This window comes from Nicrophorus vespilloides, unplaced genomic scaffold (genome assembly GCF_001412225.1).
Source record: "Nicrophorus vespilloides isolate i.1.1-1 unplaced genomic scaffold, Nicve_v1.0, whole genome shotgun sequence".
NCBI classification, from domain to species: Eukaryota; Metazoa; Arthropoda; class Insecta; order Coleoptera; family Silphidae; genus Nicrophorus; species Nicrophorus vespilloides.
The window spans coordinates 453,515-476,467 of NW_017100091.1; the positions used below are offsets into that span (position 1 = coordinate 453,515).

Here is a 22,953-nt window from a genome sequence, read left to right on the forward strand (position 1 = left end):
TGTCTTGTAAAGAAAGTTGAGGATTCGCTGTTTCACTTAATCAATTAGTGTTTACAATTAGTTTATACTTTGAAGAAATGTGATAGCTTGCTGTTATTTGTTTCATATACATTTACACATACATACATATTTTTTTTTTCTTATGTTTTTTTTTTTTCGTTTTCATTTCGAGTTAGCCGGGAAAGAAGTCGATCGCGACGAATATTAGCATCGTTTAGGACGGTTATATTTCGTATTATTAGTATTAAATGACACACATCGAGAGAAGGAAGAATAATAATGCATAATAATAGAAGAGCGAACAATTACATCCATTTACGTTTAATACATCATCATTATACATATACACTTATACATATATATATGTATATAAATATATCTATATATATATAAATATATCTATGTATATATAAATATATATATATATTATATATATATTCCACACTTTATTTGGAATCCTCAAGTTAATTTAAAGACAAAGATTATTTTTCTTTAATATCAATTAAATTACAGCCTGAAAACATTTCCATTGTATTTCTTTTTTCTTTACTTGTTTGCTTTTGAATGTACATTACGTGGAGGAACACAGGTTTTTAGTGCTTCGGGGGATACTTTGTCTTTTTTTGTTTAATGTATTTGTTTTCGAAATGGTTATGTGGTGCGGACTTGTTAGGAATGAAGGGGTGAGGGACATTTAATAGAGTCCTCGCTGTGCGGTTTAATGGAAATGCACAGCCTTTCAACACTTAAACAGACCACGGCACATCGACACGAGAGAAAGAGATACTGAGAGACGTAGGCTTTTTTTTTTGGGTGGTGGCGGGGGTGAGGTTAGCGAATGGCATTTTTTTTTGTATGTGGCGAAGGGGTAGGGGTCATTAGGTAGGAGTGGGTTGGGTTCTTGGGTCTGTTGCATGAATGATTGAGAGGTCGCAAATAAACACTACACCCTGCTGCTTCCTTCAAATGCGGAAGACAATCTTAATGATTGCATCGAACAAAATATAAAAATATTAAACTGTACAAGGATAAATATAAGGTACATTCATTATACAATTATCAAAAAAGCATTTTAGACTTTGTGATAATACGTAGAATATCGACGTGCACATACGCGAAGGGTAATGTCACCTGGGAATTTCGATCCGCGTATGTGCAGGTGTATTGGACTAAACGCTGAAGGTTTCAGCACAGCAAAGCAATAAACAGACTGTCGTATCATAAAAATATAGTACACTAATTTCATGGAGACAGTACGCAGCTCATTCCTACCAGAGGCACTTAAAGTCACTGACTGGGCACTGCTCCGACACTGAACGACTATTTTAAACGGCGATCCAACAACATACAGATAGTGTTCCGTAGATATGTGTTTTGTCCAGTATGGAACTGGCACTGAGTTTCCGATGATGACGACGGCCAAAACCGATCCTTCCTAACATGATGGCCATCAGCAGGCTAACTCCTGGGGAGCAGAAGGTTGCATGGGAGAGATCGGCGGCGCAGAAGGCCGCGTCAAGTCAGGCCAGTATCACGGTTGCGGCTCCGTCATTATGTTGTGCACCTGCTCTAACTTATATGCCAAGCGTTGCTTGGTGGAGAACTCATCCTCTTCTAGCGTAACCATCAATTGCTCGTTGTACTTCACAGCATATGTATACAATTCTTGCAAGGCGCAATTCGTGTTGAACTCAGTCGTGTGGAGCTGGAATAACCAATCGCAAACATCATTAGCAGGGCATTCTCAATTATAATAAGAAAATTTAAAAAAAAAAAACTTACCCTCGACTCTTCGGCCAACATCGCATTCATATCTTGGTCAGAGATAGCTGGCATTATCTTGATATCGGAATAATACCTCTCGACCCATTCTTTGTAGGATGGTATATCTTTAGCATACAAAAGCTTGGAACTCGGTGAATCTTTACCTGTAAATGAAACAATAGTATGACTATCCAAGTTCCTAGTAATTTTAGTGTTATTTAAGTACCTAGTCTGTGCTCGGAAGTGGAGCAGGAATCCATGAAGGTTTGAGCAACTACAGATAAACACGAATCAACGATGTTCGACTTGTGTATGTCGAACACGAAGTTGGGGTTTTTAATGAGATTTACCCAGAACCTTAGTGGCAACGAGTTGCTCTTCCAGGTATGGACGACCTCTGGATCGGCTATGCCGTGCTGAAGTGCCTGGTCGTCAAGAAAATCGAACATGTACTTAATAGCCAGAGGTAATGCCGATCCTCTGTGCGCGGTACTAAAGATCGTCTCGAACAGGTCGTCTACGAACTTCTGCAGGGTACCTTTGGTGGCAAGCAAACGTGTCAAGTAGATCTCTGATACCATTTTGTTGCCCCTCTCGCCCTCTCTTTGGGCGTCAGCGTCGTGATGTTTCACCAAATGCCAACCGCGGACACCTTGATCATGGTCATTGTTCAAAGGGCTCGTTGCGCGACTCAACGGCGGACTAGCAGAATTATATTTGTTAATATTAAGAGTCTCGTACTTATGACTCTTGTCGTTTTTGTCCGTGTACATGCTGCTCAGATTGTATATTGAGCTCTGCTTGGAAACCAGATTTAAATTGGCCCCATCCTGTACTCTGTAGTGTTGCAATGTATTCCTCCTCTTCCAATCTCCTTCGGTTTTCGTAGTGGTATCTTCATCGTACAATATGAGTCTTCCTGATGTACCTGTTCTCCATTCTAAAATATATGTTGATTATAGCCCTGTAATGATACTGCAATATAAGTTTAATACTAACCAATATCCAAATCTTCTTTCCTTGGTCTTTGCGAGTACGGGGTTGCGCGATAGATGCTGTCCAAGGCTTTCTCTTTCACCTGACTTATAGTATCGCAATCTAATACTTTGACAGGAACGTTTTCTGTGTTGTGATCTAAGCCAACGAAACCAGCTTGTTGCGAAATGGAAACATAAATCGTCTATAAATGAATAAAGGAATGTATTAATTAAGTTTGCCTATAAAATGTGTAATTAATACGTACCATTGCTTTAAAATCTATTGATTGTCGAATTAATTTTTCTTCGCTAAGTGAATACCTAGCTTCGGAAGTTATCGCATCCACAGGTCCTTTATCGACTTGCTGCTTAACAGCGCGGAACAACATGAAGAGCGGTTCGCCGGCACATTCCCTCAAGAACTTATATAACAAGAAGGTAAACCATGCGCTTAGCATTTTTTCAGCGACACTCTCGGTACGCCTGAGAAGCAACTTCGGGTGGCTTTTCCCTTCCATGCACTTCTCGATCAATTCCGCCAGTAAAGTCTTTAGGATGTCAGTACAATATTCCATTTTACTTTGCAACGTGACCATTATTAATGATGCTACATTCACGCGATCGCGCATCGAGAAATATCGGTTGCTCTCTAGAGTCCTTATAAATAGCAGCAGGAAAGTCTTGTTCATTATCAGCTGCCCGAACAAACGGAGACCTTTGTCCTTCCTCAGTAGCTCCGGCCTATCCCATTGCAATACAACGTGGTCGTCAACGTTGGGGAACAGGATCTTCATAGCGTACGTTCTATAATCCAGGAACGGTATTCCACCGGACGTCAAATCTCCAGTCAAATCAGTCATCTCCGTTTGTAATTCGGCAAACGCTTCCTTGCATTCGGCTGCAACACGCAACTCGAGTATATCCATTTGTTCCTGCATATTCTTGAGAACCCTATTGTTCTCAGTCGACTTCCTTCGGTATGCTACCAAGAACGCAATGAAAACTATGAAAACAACTATACCAATGGCGATAATCATATAAAGTATCGGCCGCGAAAGGCTGCCATTTATTCCTTGTGGCGAGGAATAGGACAGGCTACCAATTGCGAAACGCAGTGTTCCTCCGACGATAACAATAACTTCGGGGAATTCCTCGCCATTCGCTTGGCCGAGCTCGTCCAGAGCAGAGGGTTGGGTTTCCGGAGGTCTGCATGTCAATTGCTGTCGAGACAGTGACGTTACGTTGCAGAAGCTATTACCTATCCGCACTTCGACGTCGGTTTCCTGGCAAGCCCTGTCAATATTCTGACCCTAGAAATAGCGTTAAAAATAGGATTCAATTATTAAAGGGAACAACATTGCGACATTGAATCGGCACTTACGTTTATGTTAAGATAATCAGATTTGTAGTATTTCACTTTATCTTTCTCGAACGGATCGAAAACTGGATTCGGATACAACAAGAACGGATTGAAATTATTATTTAACGTTAAATTCTGCACACCGGACACGTTATCCATTCTGAAACCGTACTCCAAAGGGAGCGGACTATCCGCATCCAATTTAAGTTCCTCGACTTCAATAATCGGACTATCGCACGTCATACTCGTGTTACTAATCACCGTACATGCCTGTAAGAAGCAGATAATTATTTTCCTGTCACGATTGCGATTAGTGAGTTTCGACTTACACTAAAAAACATCTTCTGCTCGTAGTAGACGTACATTTGGGGCTTCTGTATGTAAGCAAGATTTTTTCCGGCAACGGAGATCTTGATGCCGCCTGCCGGAATGCCCTTCGGCTGTTTGACCGGGCTCGCAACTCCGGATTCAACAGACTCAATCACCGGATCATCCACGTATTGGAACAGCTCGTCTTCATAATATCTATCGCCCTTATCGAATTTCATCCTTAATTTGCCGGCCACAGGCTTATCGGAAGCACTTGTCATGCATAGTGCGTGTTTTTGATCAGTCCTAAAAGATATCCAAACATTGTTGATATATGGTGCTCTTTTTCTTATTTGTTTATTAGTCGCCCTATTAGGGATTGTATACTTACGAAACTATCTTGCATGGCAAATCGTTGATGAAAGCTTGTATGTTGCTGCCGGCGTTCATATAGAGGCCGGTTATCTGTAGCATCGTACCTCCAGATTTCGGACCATATTTTGGCGAGATTCCGGTGACCGAGGGATCGACAAATCTATAATGAGTCTTCGATTCACCCCTGTAATCCTCCACTCTAACGACCACCGGTCCCTGTCTTTGTTCGTTCGTACCCGGACCGTCAACCTTGAAAATACACAATGAATTTAGTTGAACTTGGCCGAACTGTTCTGATTGCGCGATAATTGGGATTTCGAAAATTGGCGTAGTTACGGCCTATAAAGGGACGGTGTGTAGGGACCCCCTTTATAGACCACGGCCGACTGACCAAATGCACCTGCTAGGCTTACATTAGCCAGCCTGACACTTTCTGCTCGGCCAACTTGAGAATCAATTAGATCGCCAGATTGAATACCATAGCCAGAAGGGTGGGCATGGTGAAGGATATGTTTACACCTATGTTCGATATAAATTCACGGCTGCTCAAATCAATAATTAGCACTGACAAATTGTTTAAATTGAACCACTACGTTAATTATGACAAACATCCATCCGTGAAAATTTTAATGCAAACACGGGTAGAGAAAATTCAGACGATATTAATTGTTATGCATCGGATTATATCCATCATATTTACCTTGCAGACGATTTGTTTGGTTTTGATGTAAAGATGTTCATAAGGCTGGCAGTTAATGCCTGCTATGCTGACACCCGTGTAGATGTCTTGGAACGTCTTGCCTAAATTGATGCCCTCAATTGTAATATTCGTGTCTCCTTCCCAAGGGCCCAACTCTGGTCTGAAGGAAATCACTTCAGGATTAGGACAGGTCTGACTGCGATTCAACCAAACGGCAGATCCCCTTTCACACTGTTCCTTCACCTCGCAGCGATCGGTGCTCTGACACCAACCGCACTCATATTTTTCAGAGAGTGCTAAACACATCCCGCAATTGTCTGCCATATCCCTGCATCTATAGATTACAACTGAAAAAAAAAACGAAAACAGTCAATTTGAGCAAATAGCTTTAAACTATGTGTGATGTTCTTACTGTGAATATTGTCAGGATTATCCAACGGCTTAGATCCACCCCAGATTACAGCGAATGTAGCTGTAATATTCGGAGCTTTTGAGGTGTACGAGAACTCCATCTGATCGCAGTAGATAGTATCCCCTAGAAGCTGGGCATTCACGCTGGTCACTCTACCTTCTATGTTAAATTGGCACACAAATCTAGTTTGAACTATAAATTGGCCTATGATATGAACCTTGACGCGAATTGCCTTCTTAATACCAGAAGCGACTAAGATTTCAGGAGAATTTCCAACGGAGGCATTGATGGTCGGACAAAAGGCTGGTCCGGATCTGTAGCTGGGCCCAACTCGCTGTAAACAATTCATTATATTCTCTATTTCTTAAACCATCCTGAAAAGCTTACGTTGACGCCAGTCACGAGAATGTCATTTCTGCAGTTCTCAGCAGTATCGTGGGTGCATCTGTGTCCATCAACACACCAGTCGCAAGGGAAAGACGATGACACGCACTGGGTGCAGGAACTGTAGGTGTTACAATCGAAGAAGGTGAAGTTAGTTGCCACAAAATCTGGACCAGATTCCATGCGTACTGACAGCTTGGCGGTAAAGTGATCTACGGAAATCCATTAGTTTAGACTAACATAAATGATATAAATTAGCGGGGCTTACGTTGTCCTTGCGGGATGGATGGCAGCGAGTCGGTGCGCGGGGTTGTACAGTTGACGCCGTAGCTTTTCTTGGTGGCGTTGGTGATGAGGGTTTTGTCCAATGCGGTGAACGCGCACAGGAATTGACCAGACAGGGTCGGCAGGTTATCAATAGCGAGATCCAGCTGTGCGAGAGGGTGGACAAACGTTGTTAATTAAGAGTAATACTCCGGATATTAGAAGGCCGTGGCCGTGGGAAAACTGGTTTCGAACTAATAATTCCGATGCATCGTAGTAGCAAAAACGAAATCATTTTCGAAAGACTTACCGTTCTAGCGGTCGTTCTTTGTAATTGGTTCGGCGTAACGGTCGTTATGGTCGTGCATCTACCACTCTTGTAGCTAATCCAGTACAGAGGATCTTTGGCTGCGTCTTGACAATGCGAACGGATGCTGCATCTGTGTTAGAGGGAGAAAAAAAGAGAAACCGCATTTAATAAAAATATCTTAAGTTAAGTATTGTATTTCGCAACCCCCACGAATGTAGTGTGAATTCATAATCACAATCATTCATCTCATATTCTCGCCGGAGGCGGTGGAAGAATGGAAGAGATGATGTCTTATATAAATTGCTAATTTCGAAATACGTATCCAAACTAGAGTTGTTAACAATTGTTAATTGTAATTGAACTTTAATCAACCAGGACACTGGAATTACGTTAATGGCTCTATTTCCTGTATTACCCACATTCCAATCTCATATCATATATATTTTTCCCCGCCTATATATTTTAAGGCAGGGTTTTATATCTCTATATGGGTGGTGGCGCACTTGGCTCAATGGCTCATAAAATATAGCTCTTTTCGCTTTTGTTCCCTTTAAGTTCTCCCTAGGCTTTTACATTATACAGGATAAATGTTGTGTCATACGTAATAGGTGGACAATGGTCGACCTATTAAATCACGCGAAATTATTTCGGAAAACTCTCGCGTTTCAGAAAATAATGGAAATGGAAATTGGACCGACGGTGCTCGACCATCGCCGAAACTATCAATCACCTAATGGATCTGACGTAGACGTATATTTTGTGAATTGTTTTATTAATAATTCTACGAATTAATTATGCAAATAAGACTGATCCATGAATAATAATAAGTTAGAAATAATGACTACATTAACAATTCACCTGGATAACCAATTTCAATTATTCAACGATGATCAATCAATTATAAAGCTCATCCATGCGTCAAGTCGATTCAATTATAAATATTGACTAAAGTAATGGTTTTTGACTTTTAATGGTTTTTACTGCATAATTTCGGATTTTCATTTTAAGATCATGTCGCTCTTTAGTTTTCGACCTCGAATTATACTTTCAAGCAATACAAATCTTTGTAGAAAGCGACTAAAAGCAGAAGATAATTTGATGTACAAATTGCACTTAGCATAATTTTCCCTACTCAGCAGCAGAAGAGAATAAATCTAATAAGAACAGAGAAGACGATAATAAAATCGCTAAATGCCTTTTTGAGATTGCCTAGTATTGAGATTATATAGTGGATATATATAGTGGTTACATCAAGAGATATCAAGTAACAATAGATCTACCCTTAATATATAGGCATCCCTTGCTTCGAACAAAATTAAATAAAATTAATCTGGAAAAGAGGTAATGTGAATCTATTTATTAATTAATAATAAAATTTTAATAATTTTAGGTAGAATAATAAATTATATTGGTGCAGTATAAGTTGGAATTGAGGATTAGTGTTGTGAGGAGAAACTATTTCCGCGGCAGATATTAATTTCGCACACCCGCTAGTTTTAATTTATGCAAATGAAACTGAAGTGGAAAAAGCGCGAAGCGGGAGACTATTATATAAACATGCATAAGTGGTGCTAGGGTTTGCTGGTGGAAATACCCACCTTCTTGTTGGAAAGTTCCTGGGGCACGTATAAAACAAGGAGGCAATTTATAGATTCACGTGAGAGCGCGGCGGAGAGGAATATTGAAGACGTTACGCAAGAGCGAAGGTACGATGGAGGAATTCGCATAATTAACTCTTCTCTCTTTCTCTTCCATTCTGCGTTTGCGGGCAGGGGAAGGAGGTTCGTCGGAACGTAGATAAATTGTCAAACTATAAGCGAGGGCTAAGAAAAGAAGTATATATATATATATGTATATAACTGTACATAGGGATGTTGCGACTTATTCCAGATATGGGAGGGGTACCTGGAAAGTTGGTAAGACGCGCCTACCCTCTCCGGATTTATAACGGCGAAGTAATTACAACTTGGGTACGCTAAGCGCATTCTTGTCGAATTCGAAGCTGTTGCTGATACTCTTCCCCCTTCTCATTCGGAATAGTTTCGTTGCGAGTTTTTGGGGGGAGACTACGGTATTGCCTGCCTTGCTTGCTTGTTACGTAACGTAACGTACAGAGAAGCCGAGCTCTCATTGATTTTTTTTCCTCCCCTGGCGAAAGTTATCCGCGTTAATTGTGGCTTCGGTAACGGTTTGCTGATTTTTGGGCGAAACTTGGCGCAAATTGCGTTTTGTCGTAAACAAGGAGCGTGCAGCCACGCATAACGTCGGTGGTTGAAGGGGGCGGTATAAGAATGAGGGCGGTTCACTAGAAATTTCATTAAATCCTCCAATCTCTTTCCACCAACGCCGTCAATCTATTTTTCTTCAATATCAAAATTTAATCACTTTCATCGAATAGTCTTTTTCGGTTGTTTATAATTGCAGCCCTTAGTTTCGAAATGCTTGCTTTAACAGCATCCCAAAGCCACCCCCCACATTTACGATGCTGCTAGGTGCGAGGGGTGCGTTTATTTATTGTTCCCTCGAGTAATGAATGGCGCTCATTTGCGTGGACGGCTCCTCCGTCCAAGTCCATCTCTTACGAGGAACGTAATTTCCGAAAATTTAAATTACTTCCGACGAAGACGGCTGCTTCATCTCAAAACCATGCCCCTTCTACCCAACCCCTCGACCTTCAAGCCGCCGACGCCGCCATTGTCTCCACATCAAAACTACACCCCAACTCTCCCACCCCCTCTCAAGAAAACTTATTACGCCACTCGGAATCCCACCCGCCGTAAAGCCAAATTATTTTTAATATCTGAATTACGAGCATCCTCATTAAATTTACTACAACCTCTAACTCTTCCACAAAAAAAAAGAAAACAAAACTTTCCTAATCCTTTTTAATTTCATATTTATATAACTATAATTCCACAACCCAGCCAACTCATCCTTGATCAGCTTCAACTAAAAAATCCTTACAACTAGCATAAATATTAATGAATAATTCAATTGATATTTGAATTACAATTTAAAAGAAACTTCGTTGCGTCAATTTTACGAATTGCTTTAATACAGACGTGAATTCGTGAGATAAACTAGAGTAGAACTATCCGCGAACTTCATTTACAATTCAGATTATGCCACCCTTCCCCCAAATAAACAAGGCGACGTAGACGCAGAATTTTGACACGCATACGAGGTGAAAATGTATGCCATACACACGTGGCATCCCGGAAATGGAATCTGATTTGCAATTCGAGTAGGACAAACTTTTAATCATTTATTTGTATGTACGTATTTAAATTCGGAATATCTTCAAATCAATGCAGCAAACTTAATGAGATATCGCAAAATAATTAAAAAAAAAATTATTAATTATTATGTGGAGGTGTTTGATAAAAAAAAGAAGGTTGATTCTAATTGGAATATTAAGCGGTGAAGCGTTAATATCGTGGCGGAACTGAAATAAAAACACTTTATGCAGATTATGCGGCTTTGACGAGTACCCACGATGTGTATGTGTTGTGGTTGGGGGCGGCGGCGGCGTTGTCGTCCGGGGGTCTCTTTAATTATACGTGGGTCTTGAAGGGGGTGTGAGGGTTGTTAGCCACCCACGCCGAGAACCAACATCCATCCTTTGCCCTTAATCAATTCAAAACTTCATTTACAATGCGAGATCGCGTGGTTAACTATGTGATTCGAAATGATTACGGCCGAGCCGAAATGAATCACTTCAGCTGGCGGCGCTTAATACTCGCTACACACCTGAAACTAGTTACAGGTTGTAATTAAGGTGGCGGTTTCGGCGGTCAGGGTGCAGCCTTAAATCCGCATCGAAACTCATTTCCTGCGAAACCAAGAGAAATAATATCCTTGACGAACCGTCAGCCTTAACAAAGGCAATCTTAAATCAATCCGGTATTCCCAAATCAAGCTGTTAAATCGAAACTTCTTTTAAGCAAACAAAGTTACATCAACATGATATAGTTGTAGATGGTTTATTTATTTAATTAAAACTGTTTTCTTAGATTGAATTCATTTTATTTGTCCGCCTTGATTCTAGTGCGTTTTAATGCAAGAACTACAACAACGACAACAAAAACTATCGCTTTCGAAGAGCTCGCTAATTAGTTTAGAGTTAATTGGCGATTGCGGGAACGCTCAAGTTGCTGTATAGCAAACTACTTTACGCTATGCGATTCTGATTAGATTTCGGTTTGCTGAACGACGTATCTTTCATTGTTCTACCTAATTATTATTCCAATTAATTCCGTCATCGATTCCAGATTCAATCCAATTAATTATTAACTAACTTATTTTATCATCACTTATTTCAACTAATAAACTACACTTTCCTTTATCTATTAATTACATATTTGAAATATAAAAAAAACAAATTAATTAGTTTATAATTATTGTAACTGCTTGCACCAAAATTCTTATTGCTAATGAACAATTTTATTTTTGCATTTGCGTTTGTACCAAAAAGCTCATTCATCAATGCACAGCAAATAATTCCCCCCAATATTGTGAACACTCAATGTACGTGAGTCTTTCTTTCGTGCATTGTGTGTCCATAATTTTATAAAAGCCATTCGAGCATTAAACATGCCATTTGTTATTATTATATGTTTGCGTTTGAATGCGAATTTATGAAATAGTTTAATACAAAAAAAAAACATTCAAAGCAAAATAAATACGAACGAAATAAAACATTTTTATACACCGAAATAATATTTTCAAAAAAATGTACAACAGGAATCTCGTTTATAGCGTTTCCATGGGATAACAACAAATCCCGAATTTAAAGCTATTTGCATAAACAAATCACATTCGTTGCGTTTTGTTAACTTTTGTTACAGCAATTCACAACCGCCGAAATAAATAAACATTTATATTTGTTTCGATATAGCAATATTCGATGTGGTACGTCTCTTTTAGTATATATTTTTTTTTAATTGTAATTAAAAAATAAACTTGCATTTTTTTATATTCATTTTAATGTTTTGTTTGATACAATTCCTATGAAAACAAGTGGATTGGAAATGATTTGGAGATGATCAAAGGACTTACGTATTGGTAATAATATTAGATCTCCGTGAGTTGAAAAGGATTGGAAAATATGATTCTTTGTTTTTGACAGTTATAAAATGCACAGAGAGAAAAGGATGATGATATGAAACTCATTTCCCTTGCGATCGGGTAGTAGACTTTGGTTTTGACAAATAAAGGATGAGCGCGAAAAACGAATGGCTGAAGATAAAAAGAAATGTTAATAGAAGTACATAGAAAAGTGTAATTGGCAGATGTCAAGTCCTGTGTCCTAATATTGTGTTTTCACATTTAAATAATCCTGCGTGCGCGAGATATGAATGGGTTGCATCCTGTGACAATGTTGATGTCCACCGTTAACAATGCATCTGATAAATGTGGTTCACTTGTAATGAACAGCCTGGTTTACCTTAGCAGCATCATAAATATTAAGCGACAACGCAAACACCCGAACACGAAATCGCCGCCCCCTAATACTACCTCGTCGTTGGTCGCAACAGTTCCAATAGATTCAAGTTTTATTATATCATCGACCCATTTCCTCTAGATACCACCACCTATTTATTGCTGACAGACGTTCCTGTCCTCCTCCAAAGCTCGATGTTAAAATTAACTGTGGTCATAACATTTACAAGCTCTTATGCTGATTACTTGTTTTAGCTAATGATACAACCGTTTCAAGAGTGCTTAAACCTTTGATCTGCTCGCATAGTAAAGAGGTTAAGAAGATGATTAACATTCAAAACCTATGTTTTTCTTTTCACGTTCAAAGTTAAAGACATGAAATTTTAAGATTTTTATAAATTTGAAAGTAGATGTATGTATTATTGGAAAAGCAGAGATTAGGATTGAATAATAATGGCGGGAGTAGTCTTAGTAGTTATGGATGAGATTGAAGAAAGGACTAAAGGCTATAACAAGAAAAAGAGGAAAAGTATAAATGATTCAGTGAGTGAGTAAAAAAAAGTGGGTGGAAAAGCGTTCCCCCAAAAATAGGGGTGTATTCATCCCGCGGCGTATATATATATATTTTTTAGCACATCACCCGCCCCCTGATGCCGCTGACATATATAAGAACGACGCGATCCACCCACATCGCTACACCCCATCAGCAATATGAATACTTTGATTTTGGATGCAAATACTCATTCAGCTGCCACAGCCAGAAAGCATACACGCAACACAAAACACACAGCATTTTAATAAATCAACAATACGAAAATCCGAATCAAATTCCGACAAGTTTTGAAGATGAATATACGCGCACATGCAAATAATCGAACTCCCATTCGCCATAGGGAGTGGTTTTGTGACGTGATAGATACCAAAATGCTTCAACCAAATCAACAACCCCATTTTGAAATACCCTCACCAAACCCAACCCCCCCCCATCCCAAACTCTCGCAAAAGGGAATCAACCCTAATAACGGTGCTGGATGCGTAACATTTTCATTTCGCGGACCTAATTTTTAATTAAAACGCAAAAATAATGGGCGCCATAATGGAATAAAGGTCGCGCCTCGCTGAAGGCTGAAAGGCCAAATTCAAATACGAATCCAATAAAAAAATATATTGATATCGCAATTGTTTCATGCTATGCATTCATTGACGTATTATAAAATTCATTTCTATTATTATTTTTATTTGGAGTGAGAACAAGGGCGGAAAAATACATGATAATTACAATGAAACACAAAGGATCATGAAACAAAATGTGTATCAAACCAAATCATAATGTGTATTATTCGAACAGTATTTTAATGTAACACAATTCTTGTAAAGCTTTGCTAAACATTCGTTTGTTGTGTAGCCTCCCATTTTTTTCACCATTTATGTAATATAATGAAAGACATAAAGACAATTAGTTAAAAGAAAAAAAAGTTACAAAACAGCCGCATTTTATGTAATGTAATTATTTTTATTTGTATTTTCTTTGATTAAAGATTGTATATTATTTTTAAAATAATTATAAATTTAATAATAATAATTCTAAATGATTATGTTTGAATAATAGATAATTTTAATTAGATAAACTTTCTGTTTTTCTTCTTAGTAAATGTAACTTTCTTTATGAAAAATAATATTTTAGCATTTTATTTTAATCGATTTAAAAGGAACTTTGGAAAAAGACTTAAATTTTAAATTAGATTCGCGTCTCCTGCGCTCTAGTGTTGTTATTTCTAGGACTTAAGGGGTGTTACTTGCCCACGATTGCGTGGTATTTGTTACGAAATCGGCTTACGCGAATACTTTAATAAGTTGCGGGAACATTTAGCGGGGTCGGTTGAGAGGAAAGTAGGAGCGGAGTCGATGGATGAGAAGAGTGAGAGAGATGTTTCGAATGGGCACTCTGCTCGCAATTAAACGTCGCATTCGATCTGATTATTCGATTGCTTGTCGGATTATCGAGTAGAGCAGTTTCGGTTAATCCGATCGGTTTTTGGGTCCATTTGCGTTTCCATCCACCGCCCCCGCCCAGTTCATGTTATTTGTTGTTCTCCGCTGTTGTCAAGCGCCGTGTCTCCATCGATGTTTGTTTTTTTTTTCTATTCCATTGCATAAAATATTCAAGAGGATGGATGGCGGAGCACTTTTGAAAAGTTAATGGTGGAGCCACATAAAATAAAAGTGTTGCTGCATGCATTTTATTGAATTGTTTATTAAATATGTATGGCTTTCTCCGACGGTCGCCCTTCCTCACTAAGAAAGCGGGGGTGGGGGGATGTTAGTCTTTAAATATTCATAGCTTAATTACATCTTGATGGAAGCAAGTTAGGCTATGGTCAACCGGTAAAGTTCCTTGACGAAAACCGAAATATCGCATAAAGCAGCGATGATCAAAGCCGTTCTCGGCTTTGTTTCTGGAGGCCGCTTCCAATAAAGATCGTATTAATGTACTAATTGGTTACGTAATCCTTTCCGGGGGCCGCAAGTTCGATTACCATCTCCAGGCTGGATGCTAGTCAAAGCAGGAATGCGAGCATTTCGAGAGAACTTCCCTCGCCCATCCCACCTTTCACAGGTGTACTAATGGTAAAATCGATAACGCCACCGCCGCTGACACCCCCACCCCCCCTTTTCCCGTCAACGATCCCCAATTTGTCAACCGATACACGAGAACTGCCATAAATATTATATTATACATTAAGTTCCAATCGCAATCTATATTACTTATCTAGGACGCCGCTTCCAGAACTAATTTTAGAGGGTAGCAACAACTCTACATGCGCGACGCCGCCACCCCCAACCTTACCTTTCAATAATTTACCCTAACTAAACCAAAATACACTCACTCCCATAACAATCACATTCAACAACGTCCATCAAAGAATAAACAAAAACTTTTTACCTCATTTTTTCAAAAAGTGGATTTATTCAATTTTTAAATGAAGCGAATCGAAATTTAATTTTGTAAAATACCGGCTTTGTATTTCCAATATCCCTTCAAGTTTCATTTTTTTAATGAGAATTGATGGAATTGTTTAGTGTTGTATTGATTGGTTTATTAAATCCTGGATTATTTCTGGATAATATTCAGTAAATTATGTTTAATCTTTAAATTCAGGTAATATTTTATTATTTCAATTATAACAAATCTTCATATTGTTCGTGATCTAATCTAATCATTATATAAGTAACAAGTCTAATCAAGTAGTTAATATCCAACCAGAACAACTATTACTTCAATAACTATACCGTATCGATGTAAATCCAATTTCCAAGTCGTGTACTAATATGCTATAATTTGAAACTCAATCAATGCTTAATAAACTTACACTAACTTTCAATTGGTAAGATGAAATAACCTATAGCAGTTTGATTTCACATTCAACTTAATATATGTTTTTCAGTTCAACTTTAATCCAATATTCGATAATCTGATTAAAAATGACTTCTTAGTTTTTTGATTATTTGAATTTTCATCACTATTATATAATATTATTTGATGGCAGAAATAATATTCATTTTATTATTCGTATTATATATAGAGTTTCGCAGACTGGAGCATTGTTTATTGCCTACCATTTCGAAGAACAGAGCAACCCGAAACACCTTGCCGCCTCCGCTCGCACCTGACAAACGAGTTATGTAATACCCAGAACGGTGACGGCGGTGGAATTTGCATATATTATTGCATACGCAGAGACGTGTAAGTATTGTGTTTGATGGGGGTAGTAGAAGGTATATTAAAATCAATTCATCATGTTATCCAATAAGTAGTCGCCAGAATTGATGTCAATCCAGGAGTCGGGTGACCGGCTTCCCAAGCACCTTCAATCATTTCCATATTTTGTAAACTAATTTAGGCGGAAGCTCGTAAATTTCGTTTGAAGTTCCATAGAGTGAGGGGTTGTTCGATGCAGGCTGTTGAGCTGTAGCTTGCACGAGGAAAGGAAGGAAGGGAGACAGTCGTTGGCTGAGTCTGCCATCTAGATCCACATTGTAGATACCTTTCTAACTGGTCGCAAGTGTGCAGTAATTCAAGACAAGTTCCGAACTGAGAAATTAACTGAGGGTTTTACAAGAAACCCCCATCCAACACTTCAACGATCCAACATCCCCAACCCTCACAAAACACACAAGGAATCACACATAAAAGTATATAATAGCTTCATTTTACAGAAGTTTAGAATTGCGCACAAAAAAAAACAATTATCCTTGTAATAGGTAAATCGTATTTCCATTCATCCATCGAACTCAATTGGTTTTTTTTTGTAATCGAATTTACACGGATATTCTTTTTTTTATATATATACTTTTCTCAAGTGTCCGATCAAAACAAATTGATTATTTATTCCCCACTTTGCGTAACGGAATTTCATCAATTTGCTTAACAACGCACACAAAAGAAACGCATGTAGTTGAAATCCATTAATCTTCTTCAATAGTCGACTTCATCTTCGAGAATAAATATAAAATTTCACTGTTTTTCTTATATATTTAATGTTTAATTGTGGGGGTGTAAAATTTGGGGTGGTTTTTCTCTCTCTGAGCGTGTATTCTGTTTTATATGGGAGCTTTGGAGGAAATTGAGTTTTCGTACGAGAGTGTATAGATAAATGTTGGGGTAAATTGATTCGAGCATCCGGCATATCAGAAGGAGGTTGGGTTTCCCGGAAATGGACTTTATTCGGAACTTTATTCTGTCCGGTAAATTAATTAGAGCCCTTTCATCTCGATTTCGCGAAAGATATGTGCGAAAAAGTTGTGTCGACAAAGAAGGGCGGAGGCGCGCGCGCGAGCGGTTAGTGCGGTGAGCACTTACGTAACATGTTTATATAAACTTTCGCGCTGATAAATTGGCCTGCCAAAACCAAATCCCATTCGCTAAAGGTTCTAGTCGACGGGGATAATTCATACCAATTAATATTTCAATGGCGGAGCGGAATATAGTTGCGATTGATTACTTTGCGCGCCACCCCACAAAACCGAAGTCTGGGGGAGCCAAGACGGAGCTTTGGAACGAGAATAGCTCTTGAAAGATAAAGAGAGAGAGAAAGGGGTGGCGAGGGTGGAAAAGAGAAGGAGGGAATTGATCATTACATTCGTTAAAGAGTTAATATTAAAATTTTCAATTAGACTTTCGCAAAGTTCCTCCAAAATGACTAGATAAATTCACTTGCGCAACCAGTAAAGCGCCCTTATTAATTGCACCCTTCCACCCTCGCAGACTACTTATTATTTTCTTTAATGATTCTCGCGCAGCCAAAGAGAAAGTTATAAGAAAAGAAAAAAGAAGAAGGAAATTTAACCGGCAGATAACGTATTTGTATTTATAGGCCATTAGGGAGAGGTTTCTGCTCGGCTTCAAAAGTAATTACGACGATGAAAGTATTTTTTTTTTCTCATAATTTGTTTATCGGAAGAGGAATTGTTACAAAAGGATGAGAAGGCTCCTCTTTGTCGTAATTGATCCAATTCAGCACAAAACCGACGGATTTAATAACGCTCCGAATCAATGCTCAATTACAGTTTGCGGTAACGATAATTCGGAGAGTTAACCGCAAGGAAAACTTTTTTTTTTCCTACCCCCAATTCTTCTTTTCCTTTCCCTTTCTCGCTCATCCTCTTATCCCCCTTTATCATTATTATTTCGAAGGGCGGATTGAAACGTGACTTCCTGGTCTGGCAGGTTTTCAGAGGCCTCCCAATTTTAAGTTAATAACTAGTTCATGAAGTTTTCAAAGAGTTTATACTGTGGAACTTCGTTGTCATCTCCGCTACTTAGAGGTATAATTCCTTTGTTAACAACTGAATTCAGAAAATTATAAAGAAAATTCACAATCTGAATTCATTTTCTTTAATTTCATCCCGGAAAATAACATTGCAAGAAACGTATTTCGAATAAAATAATTATATAATATTCAAATGAGATTAAGAAGCATCGTAATAAATTATGAATGACTTACTTATTTTCCAGAGAGCACCATCCGCAATAAGGGTCCTTGGCATTTAAGCAATCCCAGCACGACTTGTAGACGCTGCATTCCTGCACCTTCACTTTCGATACCTGGAAGAAGACAAACAGAAGCTACGTATTAGAATGGAAAAGAAAATGAAAGAAAAACAAGGTTAGAGTAAACAAAATAATATATATATAAACGGATGCGCCGGGCAACATAATTCAGTGTTTCCATATTCATGGAATTTGTTTTTCAGCGATGCAAATTCAATTCGATTATCTTCAAGTCACGAAGACACTCATAAATAGCCACTCAAAAGAAACGTGATAATAGAGTTTAACGCGAAGCTTTCTCAGCGAAGTGATAATAAATAATGCTAAGCGAATCCTCCACCCTTCCGACGAATAGAAAAAAAAAAGTACGCTCAACAAAATAATGATATACACGTATAACAAACAAGAATTTCTGAGTTCGAAATATAATAACATTATTTTGTTCTTTTATTATTATGAAATGCGGTTTTTATATTAAAATACGATGTTTACAATAAAACTCGTAATTATGTAATTTTATGTACGATTACGAAAGTTAATGGAATTTAAGCTTTTTGTTTGTTGGAATAATACATTAATATATTAATAATAATAATTTAGAAACATTTTCGTGTAAGGAAAATATGAATATTTTGTTATTAAAATATTTAAAATTAATTAAGTTAATGGAATGAATTTTTGTTTGTTTTTTTGGTGGAAAAGTAAATGTAAATGCTATTAGTTTAGTTGTAATAGCAAATTTCATAATGGACATGAAAAGTGAGAAGTAAAAGAATATGTATGTTTTTCAACCCTTTCTTTTTACTATGATAATTGTAAATGTTGAATGTATATTGAGAATCGATAATTATTTAATGATTGATGAGGATTATTGGAGCGGCAGAGAAGACGTTCACTTGATTCTCCCTGATCTTGGGGCGTGATTTGCATCGAAGAAAAATGGTAATTCCAGTTTGATCGTATTTCGCCGGGAAATCCATTTAAGTGGCAAGCCGCAGAGCATTTTCGCCGCGGAAAATTTACCGGCACGTCTCGCGCCTCCAAACGTCCCCTCTTCCTCCTCAACTACAAGAACCCAAGAAAATCCACCCATCGTCTCTATGGCGACGCGATCGTATTTCGCGTTTGGTCACCCCTGGTGGCCATTTATTCAAAAATTGCATGCCACGTGGTGATTAAAAGATCCATCGGTCCAGATTACGCAAAAAGTCGACTGCGACACGCGAAAACGATTCAATTCGCATCGAGTAGCAGAATGGTTGTAACATAATGAAATATATATATGTCGTATATATGCTGTACGTGTCCATGCATGATATAATACACTCGAGGAATAAATGCGCGCGATATTTCGTTCAATAAAATTAATAATATTTGACTGGCGAACGTCGAACGGCATTAAATTATATGACAGCTGTCGAGTTTATGTAACGCGGAAATCAATAAGCTGCAGGTATACGAGTATTAGATGGGAATCGGTTGCTTTACGAATTTACGGTTGCTCCGACAAAACAACGAATACATACATTTCGTGGATGGTAATGTTAATGATACAAAACGGCAGGTATCGATTAGTGCCTAGCTCTTATTAGGTATACAGGAATGCGAGAAGAGGTCATAGGTATTTTCATTTATATAATCATCATCGGAGAAGGATACAAAACGTGTAATTATTAAAAGACATTTCTAACATTTCCATATATCTGCAATCCAATAATCATTCCTTGCGTTTATTACGCGCTCGTTTTGTAACAAAATTTAATTATACTGCTACTCCCACGATGAACTTACGGTGCTATTCCACTTTTTTTTTTCAGCAACATTACACGGCTCAGGTAACTGTTGTTTAATTTACGCTAACGTAAACGCACCTGAGCTTTATACATGTAAATTATATACAGAAACAATATAACTCAACTTATTGTTAAGTTAACTCAAGTTATTAAACTTTTTGTATAAGTTAAAAATTATCAAATACATATATAAAATAGAGAATTTCATTAGTTTGAGGATAGGTAACAAATAGGTCGATGTTGTATCGGGTTGAAGTCAATAGACTCAACTCAATAAAAGTCGGTTCGTTTGGAAAAGAGAGAATATGATCAATGAAAAGTTTGCTCTCTCCTACTTTTGGTTTTGCTTTTGCTCGGTTGCTAGAGAACGCAGGCGCCCCCAAGGCCGGGCGGCGGCGGCGACGGGGCTGCATGCGTGCCTCGTCTTGATGTGAACAGGCTTATGCGTGTCCACCCGCCACCTACGCCGCCCCTCACGACGTACTCGTTTAGCCGTTATCTTATATTCAGTCGGTTGGGGAATTTTTTTATTCAACGACCTGGATCTTTGCATCTCTGTAACCTGATCCCTCATGCACACATCAACCGTAAAAATGTCCAAGGCAGTATCAATTAATCGAAAATCTCATGGACATTCTTCCATAAGTTTAGATTTTTAGATTGGATCGGAACTGTTGCAAAAGTGAGATGTTCCCCAATTTCTCTTTTATTTTGGTTCATCCTAAGAAAGGCATGCCTAAGGAATTCGTAATCACAGGACCGAGAAACTTCGTTTCTACCAGCAAACATTACATCCGCCATTGAATCATGAGAGATGACTCCGCCAGTTTTCAGAGTTTCTCTACTCCAACCATCCCTCACTCGTTATATTTACATTTATTCCGGGGACCCAAAAATCCACTGTAAAATCAGTTTCGTTCCACCCTCACCAAACACACTCTGATTTTCCTTACCTTTATTGATTACAACCAAAAAAAAAAAACAAGTCCTGCACCAAAATCCCACCAACCCCCATAGACCAAATAAAAAAAAAACGGAACACCAATGAAGAAAATATAATAGAAATAGCAAAATAATAATTCACTTAATATTTTTCATTTTTTCATAATATTAAATTGTAATAATTTAAGATAAAGCATATTATTATAAAAAAAAAAATGAAATTCGATTCATTATATAAAAGAAGAAATTGTGTTTGTTGGTTACCTTCTTCTCGGTCATAACGTAAAGATGCATCTGTTGGGAGTCGAAGTGTAGGTCGGGATTAACGGGTGAACCTTCTTCAATAGTAAGATCACCATATTCCAGGCCAACTGCTGCCGACTCTACAACCACCTGAAACAAATAAAAAAAAATCTATGAGTATATCTATTCCATAATAATTCAAAGTTGTAAATATTATTTAAAAAATTATAACGTATATGGTTGAAGATTTAAGGAAAAGTGTTCGTTTTATCTCCGTCATAGAAACTAAACACGATGATGAACAACTTCCGGCATTGTTCCTGCAGCAAGCGGTGAAAGCCAACTACAAACCTATTAGACATCCGACAAATAATATAACAGAGTTATGATACTTGTTTTGATCGAATATCCTCTTTCAAGTCAATTCAATTATGATAGTTAACGCAAATATTTTTATACCATTTTTTATTAATTTTTCCAATTCAATTACATTTCCTTAACTAAATGTAATAGTATAGTAACAGAATCATTTCCAATCTTGTAACTCTCAATTAAGAGGATATCGTGAGATCTCACATTTTTCTTCTATATTCCGGTTAGAACTGAGAGTTTCAGTGATCCAATTAGACACGTGTTTTCGGATGCCGACTTTAGAAAGTCTAAACATAATTACCCCTACTTCAAAAGATACTTCATTAATAGAAGAAGGATTATAATATTAATTTTCATTCATTCATACAAATGATATAATATTTGTTTTGTAGCCACATTCCAAGACGGGAAATTAGTGGAATGTTTACGTAATAAAACTGGGAATATATTTTGACAGGCCATTAAGTGGGATTTAACTGTTGAAAATGTAAATCGAATCTATGAGTATATTGACAGAGGCAAATAGAATTAAGTAAAGTGTAAAATGAATAGTTTCAAAGGGTGTATGTATGTATGTAAAATTATGTGGGTTTTTGAATAAATATTCCGTGTGTTTACATTCGCATTGTCCATACCTGAAGCTTGTGGACGAAATATCGTATTTTCTGTTACATCATCGCAACGGCAAGCGTGAGAGTAGACGGTGGGTATATATAAACCGGTTTTATCGGAATCGGTCCAGATAGAGGAGATCGGAAAGCGTTTCAACTAAAAATGATATTTAAATCTATTGGGGGGTGAGAATTGAAATCGTCTCAAGATTGGTATAAATTTTGCTCTTCTTCAAACATTGGTGACGCCTCGGCTCTCTCTTTCCCCTTGAAATTGATTTATATTGAAGATATTTTAATTAAAAAGTGAAGAGTCTTCGAAGGGGAGAGAGCGGACCAGCCAATTGCCAGTCATTGCTCTGAACTGCTTTAATTTCGAGACGTCGGTTCTTTTGAACTTAAAAACTTCGTTTTAATAATGCACAATATAATTATGAAACTGCGCTCGAAGATTATTATCGCTCACACCAGTTAATCGAATCGTTTACATAGAGGTTAAAGTTACCTCTACAACGTCGTCATTGCTTATTTCTTATTTATTATTAATAATAATAATATTGGATAAAAATCATATTAAGATAAATATAAATTTGGTGAAAATCAATAATTCATTTACGGTTGCTCTTTAAGAATGTTTGTTGTT

General features: G+C 37.8%; 1 protein-coding gene across 1 annotated transcript in view; it reads right to left on the reverse strand.

The window, feature by feature from the left end:
* Positions 1-529: 529 nt before the first annotated feature.
* The window catches only part of LOC108567595 (plexin A3), a 117,387-nt gene continuing 94,963 nt past the window's right edge, over positions 530-22,953 (reverse strand). The window contains exons 4-18 of the mRNA XM_017928149.1: positions 21,349-21,477; positions 18,303-18,403; positions 6,856-6,985; positions 6,550-6,712; positions 6,285-6,493; positions 5,898-6,231; positions 5,486-5,832; positions 4,802-5,034; positions 4,431-4,716; positions 4,123-4,371; positions 3,008-4,051; positions 2,764-2,944; positions 1,991-2,704; positions 1,783-1,928; positions 530-1,705 (exon numbers count right to left, since the gene is read on the reverse strand). Of these exons, the coding sequence (XP_017783638.1) occupies positions 1,532-1,705; positions 1,783-1,928; positions 1,991-2,704; positions 2,764-2,944; positions 3,008-4,051; positions 4,123-4,371; positions 4,431-4,716; positions 4,802-5,034; positions 5,486-5,832; positions 5,898-6,231; positions 6,285-6,493; positions 6,550-6,712; positions 6,856-6,985; positions 18,303-18,403; positions 21,349-21,477 (4,440 nt within the window). The 3' untranslated portion in view covers positions 530-1,531. The remainder of the gene's footprint in view (positions 1,706-1,782; positions 1,929-1,990; positions 2,705-2,763; positions 2,945-3,007; positions 4,052-4,122; positions 4,372-4,430; positions 4,717-4,801; positions 5,035-5,485; positions 5,833-5,897; positions 6,232-6,284; positions 6,494-6,549; positions 6,713-6,855; positions 6,986-18,302; positions 18,404-21,348; positions 21,478-22,953) is intronic.